This window comes from Mus pahari, chromosome 12 (genome assembly GCF_900095145.1).
Source record: "Mus pahari chromosome 12, PAHARI_EIJ_v1.1, whole genome shotgun sequence".
Taxonomy (NCBI): Eukaryota; Metazoa; Chordata; class Mammalia; order Rodentia; family Muridae; genus Mus; species Mus pahari.
The window spans coordinates 15,848,484-15,857,381 of record NC_034601.1 but is presented as its reverse complement, the minus strand read 5'-3'; the positions used below and the strand labels follow the sequence as shown (position 1 = coordinate 15,857,381).

General features: G+C 46.2%; 1 protein-coding gene across 3 annotated transcripts in view; it reads left to right on the top strand.

Annotated features, from left to right (window-relative positions):
• Positions 1-7,923, top strand: part of Abcc5 (ATP binding cassette subfamily C member 5) — a 153,848-nt gene extending 145,925 nt beyond the window's left edge. For 2 of the 3 annotated variants that reach the window (XM_029544488.1, XM_029544489.1), the window contains exons 28-30: positions 2,707-2,820; positions 3,648-3,812; positions 6,514-7,893. In XM_029544488.1, coding sequence (XP_029400348.1) covers positions 2,707-2,820; positions 3,648-3,812; positions 6,514-6,615 — 381 coding nt within the window. In that variant the 3' untranslated portion in view covers positions 6,616-7,893. Of the gene's footprint in view, positions 1-2,706; positions 2,821-3,647; positions 3,813-6,513 lie in introns of all 3 variants that reach the window. The other variant, XM_021210088.2, reaches the window with a different exon arrangement.
• The last annotated feature ends 975 nt before the right edge of the window (positions 7,924-8,898 follow it).

Here is an 8,898-nt window from a genome sequence, read left to right as displayed (position 1 = left end):
GATGCACCAGAAGAGGGCGTCAGATCTCATTACGGGTGGTTGTGAGCCACCATGTGGTTGCTGGGATTTGAACTCAGGACCTTCGGAAGAGCAGTCGGTGCTCTTAACCACTGAGCCATCTCTCCAGCCCCAAAGTCTTTTTTTTATAGTCTAAAGTCTCTTAATTGTGGGCTACACTAAAATACATTCTTCCTTCAAGAGGGAAAATATCAGGGCACAGTCAGAATCAAAATCAGACTCTTAAGTGTCCAATGTCTGGGATCCACTCACAATCTTCTGGGCTCCTCCAGGGGCCTGGCTGGAGGGCTGGCTTGTGACATTTCAGAGGGAAGATTAAAGACTCTTATCAGGGTCATTGCTGTTTTGATTGTGAAGATTCTGTGGTTCTGGTTGGCTGGGGCTGAAGAAGCAGCTGTGATTAACAAGGTACCAAAACTACTAAAGGGAAACCTTTGCACTACTGGAACTATTGATGCCGGTTCTCCAGCTGGTTCTTCTCCAGCTCTGCACTTTGTAGCACACACCTTGTCTTTTAAGCTCCAGCTGCCTGGACTCCGCTGCTGCTGTTCTTGGTGGTCATCTCATGGTACTGGCATTGCTAAAGCACTGCTGTCTTCCACTGCAACTAGGCTTCACCAATAGCCTCTCATAGGCTCTCTTCATGGTGTCAAGCCTTAACTCCTTTGCATGACCCCTTCAGTCCTGGGCCATCAATTTCAGCTGAGGCTTCACCAATGGCCTTCTACGTGCCCAGTGCCCAGTGCCGAGCCTCAGCTGTTCTTTATTATTCCTTTATGCCTTCAAAACCAGTATCATCTGGGTGACTCTTACACATTACCAAGTCCAGCTGCTGCACAAGGTAAAACCTTGGCTATCTCTGAAACACAACTTCTTTGTGCCCTCAGAAAATACTTCCCAGAAGATTTCACCTCAATGATGCTGGTCTCTTCTTTTTTTTTAAGATTTTATTTATTATTATACATAAGTACACTGTAGCTGCTTTCAGACACACCAGAAGAGAGTGTCAGATCTCATTACGAGTGGTTGTGAGCCACTATGTGGTTGCTGGGACTTGAACTCAGGACCTTTGGAAGAGCCATCTTACCAGCCCCGCTGGTCTCTTCTTTTTTTTTTTTTTTTTCGAGACAGGGTTTCTCTGTGTAGNCCTGGCTGTCCTGGAACTCACTTTTTAGACCAGGCTGGCCTCGAACTCAGAAATCCACCTGCCTCTGCCTCCCGAGTGCTGGGATTAAAGGCGTGCGCCACCACGCCCGGCCGCTGGTCTCTTCTTAATCGCTGCAATTTCTTAGCTCCAGATAACAGACATCAATAGTCCCAGTAATTCAAAGGTTTCATTTTAGTAGTACTAGTATCTTGTTAATCACAGCAGATTGATTCTTCCATCCCAGCCAACCAAAACCACAGAATCTTCACAATTAAAACAAAAATGGTCCTGATACGAGTCTTTAATCTTCCCTCTGAAATTTCACAAGCCAGCCCTCCATCTTCTGCACTGTTCTCAATATTATCTTCCAAGCTCCTACAGAATGACCCATAGAGCTCTTAACACCCAATGGCTCTTCTAGCACAAAGTTCCAAAGTTCTTCCACAGTCCTCCCCAAAACATGGTCAGGTTGTCACAGGAATACCCCACTATGCTGGTACCAATTTGTCGTGGGAAGGGTTTCTATTCCTGCAGAAACCTCATGACCAAGAAGCAAGTTGGGGAGGAAAGGATTTATTCAGCTTATATCTCCACATTGCCGTTCATCACCAAAGGAAGTCGGGATAAGAACTCACACAGTGTAGGATCTTGGAGGCAAGAGTGGATACAGAAGCCGTGGGGAATGCTGTTTACTGGCTTGCTCAGCTTCATTTCTTACAGAACCCAAGACTACCAGCCTGGGGATGGCACCACCCAGTGGGCTAGGCCCTCCCTCCTTAATCACTAATTGAGAAAATGCCTTACAGCTGGATCTCATTTCCTCAAGGGAGACTCTTTGTGATAACTCCAGCTTGTGTCAAGATGACACACAAAACCAGCCAGTACAACCTCCATCTCTTGTAAAATTATATTTTTAGAACCAAAGCTAAGGACCCACTATCCAATAGGATCTTACCTTTCTGAGATATTTTCATGGGATGGAAACTAACAGAGTTACATATTGCAAATATGAAGCACCCTAGATAATATAGGTCCTTATGCATGTGTGACCACAGGGGGCTTTCATGTGAGCCAGAGTAATTCTTTTTCATCTGTTTCAGAATAACTTCTTTATTTTCGTGCATGAGGGAGGGGGAGGGGGAAGGGTGTTTGTGTGTGTGTGTGTGTGTGTGTGTGTGTGTGTGTGTGTGTTAAGATAGTGTCTCATGTCGGGCATGGTGGCACACGCCTTTAATCCCAGCACTCGGGAGGCAGAGGCAGGCGGATTTCTGAGTTCGAGGCCAGCCTGGTCTACAGAGTGAGTTCCAGGACAGCCAGGGCTACACAGAAAAACCCTGTCTCAAAAAAAAAAACAAAACAAAAAACAAAAACAAAAAGATAGTATCTCATTTATAGCCTGTGCTGATGTGAATTTCCAATATTCATGCCTTAGTATTAGATTATTGTGTGAGTCCCTATGCCTGTGAGAATGATTTTTTTAATGTGGATTCTGAAAGGTTTGGTTTGCATCTTCACACTTCTAACTTCTGGTCTTTTTCTAGATTGCCCAGCTACCTCTGAAACTTGAGTCTGAAGTAATGGAGAACGGGGACAACTTCTCTGTTGGGGAAAGGCAGCTGTTGTGCATAGCAAGGGCCCTGCTTCGTCACTGTAAGGTGAGCTGCATAGTGGGTGCTGTGACGTATGTGGTCAATGGTGGGGAGCTGGAGCCCTGGGGTGCAGCTCTGCCTGCAGACACAGACTCTGAGGTTCATTGCCTCTGAGCCTGGTGACACTTTAACCAGCAGTTCCTCAGTCAGTCTTAGCACCACATGGCATACTGCTTTCAGGGATCTTTGCTTTTTTTTCTTCAAGCTTTTGCATTGTATGAATTATATTTTGAATCCATTCCTCATTATGCCCCATTTGTTTGCTTGTTTGTTTGTTTGTTTGTTTGTTGTTTGAGGTTTTCCTGGTTTTTAGAAACAGGGTTTCTCTGATTGGCTGCCTTGGGACTCACTCAGTAGACCAGGCTAGCCTGGAATTTATAGAAATGTGTCTGCCTCCGCCTCCCATGCATGCGCTGGGGCTAAAGGTGTGCGCCACCATGGCTGGGCTTTGCTTTGTTTCTTAACTTCCCCCAAGCCTTTGGAATTCAAGGACAACTGTGTTTCTGGCTAAGGATAGAACTGCAGAGTCAGCAGATTAAAGACTGCTGGAGACTTCATCAGATGGAACCCTCGTGCAAACAGGAAAGGAGAAGTCCAGAAAAGCTAATCTACGCCTGAAGGGCGTGGAGAAAGTGGGCGTGTTTGAGTAGATCACTGCTATACAGGTTATATGAATTTTAAGCAAAGGGCATTTTCACATCCATGTGTGAACCTACTAAGAAGAAACAGTACATCGCACAGGATTTAAATACTGAAATGCTTCTTACTAAACTGAGGAGGACAAGAGTTCTCGGGGAAGTAATTGGACCTGTCTGTCCCCTGCTCCCTGGCAGATTCTGATTTTAGATGAAGCCACAGCTGCTATGGACACAGAGACAGACTTACTGATCCAGGAGACCATCCGGGACGCGTTTGCGGACTGCACCATGCTGACCATTGCCCATCGCCTGCACACAGTTCTGGGCTCTGATAGGATCATGGTGCTGGCCCAGGGACAGGTATTAAGTTCCTCAGGAGCTCTCACTTGGCACGGGACATGGGTGGGAGGAAAAGAGGCTGGGGAGGGGCTGCCTGTCATCTTCTTGTTCCTGGGCATTCATCAAGCAGCCATAGCAACTTAGTTCTGGTGTGTGTTGATCAGACAGGTCCCTATGTCTCAGGGATGCTCATTACTGGCACATGAGCAGTGACACAGGCAGAGAGCACATGCACTGCAGTGACTCACACACAAGAGTTGCCCACGGCCAAAGCAGCGACCACCCTGGGTTTGCTTTCTGCCACCATGGAGTGTTGCCAGACTTCTCATCCAGGTTCTCCGTACTTTGACATGGTCTGGTCTTAACTCACTTTCTGCACATCACTCTTACCCGCCATTGCCCATAGATTGCCTCTGTGCTTTTTCATCTTGTCTCTCCACAGAGCATTCCATCAGCCAGCTCAAAAGTGTTCCTAAAGAACATGACTTAAATGCCAAAACTTCCACAAAACTCCCCGGGGCCATATCCATCCATCCATTGTAGACCTTTTACTCATCTGTATGATACACTGATTCCCTGGAGAGCCCCCCTGTAAGCTCCCTAAGAAAGGGACTCAGTTTCACTCAGCCTGAGGCCCCCATTAGTGCTCACTGCTACAGCTCTTTGCATAATAGCTAGTTAAGTACAGTTATGAGTGGAATAAACCATGTGTGGTGGGTAGCTTGGCTTCTTATATAATATTATATTATTATATATAGATGTTATAAAATATAATACTAATAGCACCACAGTATCCGGTTTATCTAGTGTTTAGACTGTGATGTGTTCAGTGAGCTGTATCTCATTTTCAGTATTCAGTAATTCCTTACAACTTAGAAGGTGCAGAAAGAATTCCCTGTGAGTTATAGATGAGGAGTCCAAGGCTCAGGGTTCTGACCTACCTACATCAGGGACACAGACAGTAGACGAGTTGGCACAGAACTAAGACTCTTGGTTTGTGGGACATACTGAGAGAAGCACTGAGAAAATATCTCTCTCACAGGCTTGCCTTCAGGACATCTCATGGAGGATTTTTTTTCAGTTAAGGCTCCCTGCTCTCAGGGACTTTAGCTTGTTTCAAGTTGACATAAAACCAGCCAGGACACTGTCTTGTTTGTAAAATTTTAGTCCTGAGATTCTGTCACACATGGAAATGCAGAGCTATTGCTGTATGTGTAGCTATTAAACAGAACACAACTTTTTTAAAGGTTGAGGGAACCAAGAAAACCCATGGAATGTTTTTCAGATTCAGAGTCTGCTTGCTTTCTGTTTTTGTTTTAAAAGCAGGAATTTACTGTGTGGCCTTAGCTAGCCTAGAACACACCATGTAGACCAGGCTAGTTTTTTTTTAATTTTAATAAAAACAATTTATTCATTATATGTAAGCACACTGTAGCTGTGTTCAGACACTCCAGAAGAGGGCGCCAGATCTATTTACAGATGGTTGTGAGCCACCATGTGGTTGCTGGGAATTGAACTCAGACCTTTGAAAGAGCAGTCAGTGCTCTTAACCACTGAGCCATATCTCCAGCCCTGACCAGGCTAGTTTTAAACTCATAGAGATCTTCCTGCCTCTGGCTCAAGAGTGCTGAGGTTAAGGTGAGTGACCCCATGCCTAGTCTTAGAGTGAAGGTTCTTTAAGAGGAATTCTAGGACAAGGAGGCAGGGTAATTGGCAGGGTGCTTGACCACTGGCTTGTTGCATAAAGTGGGCGTACCAGCAAAGACCTGTAACCCCAGTGCTTTAGAGGCAGAAGTTTAGGTTCATTTACACCCTGAGTCATTGTCCAGTCTGGACTATATGATGAGATTCTGTCTCAAAAAATTAAAAGAAACTCTCTCCTTCCCCTCCCTTGATTGTTTCTTCCTTCTTAATTAAAAAAACCCACTTCCTGTGACTGTGTCAGAAAGTTAAGTTCCTGAGCATTGATCTTGCTTGAAAGCAGTTAGCATCCTTTGTCCCTTTTAGTCTTAAGGATGAACCCTAGCTGAGTGGTGCACTGTGGATCACCAAACAGAGCACCCAGCACTGCAAAAGTAGGTACTATGTGCCGTTGTTAGCACAATAAAAAGCAGGTACTGTGATCGGTTGTTACTAATGTGTGTAGGTAGCTTCTTTTTTTTTTTTTTTTTTTTTTTTGTTTTTGTTTTTGTTTTTGTTTTTTTAGGTAGCTTCTTGCTTCTACCCAATTACTAATTTAAGAGTACACAAGTATAAAGGCAAAACTAAAATTACAGGTCATACACATACCCATTGCCACCCAGACCAGCAGCACCCTGACATGAGGACAGCCTGTGACACAGTGTCACCCCTGCAGCACTCTGACATGACGCTTGTCATGTTGATCCTGTGCTTTCTTTTTTTCTCTGCCAATTAGGCATCCTGATTTCTTCCTCTTCTGACTGGAGTCAGTCAACTTGCCCTCACCTTGAGCTGTGGTTTCCTCTGTAGTTTATATTAGAGAACCATACTGATGGATTTCTTTATTCCATAGATGGGAGAACTAGGATGTTTGTGAAGGAAGCATACATGCATTCTCTCCAACCTTTCCCTTGCTCCCTGGATCCTGTGGGTCAGCTCCGTCCTCTGGTCTGTCCCCAGGGCACTATTGCTCAGCAGTGGGTCCTCTTAAGTCCATGAGACCACCCCACAATCACACCCTGACGCATTTCCTCCTTTGCAGGTGGTGGAGTTTGACACCCCATCGGTCCTTCTGTCTAATGACAGTTCAAGATTCTATGCCATGTTTGCTGCTGCAGAGAACAAGGTGGCTGTCAAGGGCTGAGTCCTCCCATCCTCGCAGTCTCTTCCTCAGAGCATTGCCGTTCTCCTCCTGGTTTGGGCCCCTCATCCTGTCCTGCTGAAACTTCGCCTTTCCCAGTTTTATCTCTCACACAACCATTCAGGATTAGCTGTGTGTTTCACTTTTAAGGAAAGTCATATTTTGATTATTGTATTTATTCCCTATTCACTTAAATGAAATTTAGTTTTTGTTCTTAATTGCACTCTTAAGAGGTTCAGGGAACCAATACTATAAATGTTATCAGTGGCCTATAATGAAGCTTTCTATGTGTAGCTATGTCTATATATAATTCTGTACATAGCCTATATTTACAGTAAAATGTAAGCGGTTTATTTTCTATTAAAAGTGAGCACTGTGCTAACAGCAGTGCACACTCATTTCTATCGTTTTTGTACAGCTGACTGCACTACAGATCTCATTTTGCTCTTAGCTGTAGCAAAGGCAGATTCCGTCTCTAGCTGGTCGTTTCACGGTGCTGGGCTCTCTAGGTGTCCAGGGGAAGACACACGGCAGCAGTGGGCCCTCCGTGGCCTGCTCCTTGGGCTCCCCAGTGGGAACCCAGTATAGTGGGCTGCAGGAGGCCTTGCAGAGCACCGTGAATTCTCAGGGCTCCTGCTTTCCTGTCTTGGTGTCAGCTGCTGTTTATGTTAGAGCAGTGGGCAAAGCCAGCCCCCACCCAACGCCCCCCCCACCCAACCCCCGTTCTCTCTCAGGAATGAGAGCCTCAGCATTCCTCAGAGGGAGAGCTTCTTTCTGCCTTCCTTCTTCTGCTGCCATTTCGAAGCAAGATCCAGTCTGTCCCCAGTGTTCCATGCTTCAGGTTCCTGAGGCTGGTCGCCACAGAGCTGCCGAGCTCCCCGGCCAGCTGGTCCCCAGCCCCGGGGTCCACTGCTGCTGTTGTAGGTGGCATTTTCATTTGCCTGATCCCACAGTTCCAGAGCTCAGCAACAGGGCTCGGGATTGTGGGGTCCGTTCAGTCTCCTCTGCAAAGTCTGCACCCCTCAGCAGCTCTTGCTAATCAGTGTCTCACACTGGTGTAGAAGTTTTTTTGTACTGTAAAGAGACCTACCTCAGGTTGCTGATTGCTGTGTGGTTTGGTGCACTCTTGCAGACCCCCTTGTGCTCTGGGGCTCGTAGCTTGGGTGGGTGTGGTTGCCACTGTCACCAGTCGAGTGGTCAGCGTCGCATGTCGTGACCAACTAGACATTCTGTCGCCTTAGCATGTTTGCTAAACACCTTATAAAAGCAAAAATATGAAAAAGTGAATAAAATTATTTTGGATTTGTAAAACTCTTGTTGTATAAAATAGTTGTCTGGGAAGCGTGAGAGGTGCTTTTGAATGTCTTTGTAGCACTGGAGCCCTGGGTCCTAGTATCTGATGGTGAAATCTCATCTGCAAAAGTGTTGTTTGCAAGGGCCAAGGGGCCCCAGGTACCCGATCCTGTGTGATGGGCCTTAGTCCCTACAGCCAGCACTCCTACCAGCTGAGGCGCCCACGCTGCTGGAAGAGGTTAGAGAGTGGGAAGAGTGAGTGAAGCAAGGTGGGGAGTGGCGCGCATGTTGAGGGCTTGCAGCAACGGAGAGGCCGGCCCTGTCTTTTTCATCTGCTTCATTCAGGTTAACCCCACGAGTGTCAGTGTCTTTTCAGGGGGGGGATTCACTCTTCCTAAGTCCTTTGTATTGTACTGAATTCAGTCAAAAAATGTGTTTGAATCGCTAGTTTAATATTGACTCTGCTACCAGCTAATAGAAATTAACTTTCAGACCTAGCCATATTACTTTTTAAAATAAGTTACCATTGGCAGGGGGTAGTGGCATACACCTTTGACCCCAGCACTTAGGAGGCAGAGGCAGATAGAGCTCTGCGAGTCTGAAGCCAGCCTCATCTATAAAGTGAATTCTAGGCTTAGTCAAGGCTCATGTGTAAAGATAGAGACTATCTTTACAACACAAGAAGATTCCATGGGGACTCTGCTGCTCCTCTCAGCCCACCCAACTCTGCTCCTTGCTGTGGGCCCTCTCATTACCACCACCCCACATAGCACATATCCATCCCCTTGTGCCAAGGTGCCACTACCTGGAGGTGCACTTTACCTGGGAGCCCCGCTGGCCTTAGCCGCCTGGACGTCAAGTAGGCCTTTCTGTCCTCCATTGCAAATGCCCACCTCAACCCCAGGCCTTTAGCAGACCACTTGCTGGGTCTTTTTTTTTTTTTTTTTTTTTTTTTTTTGGTTTTTCTGTGTAGCCCTGGCTGTCCTGGAACTC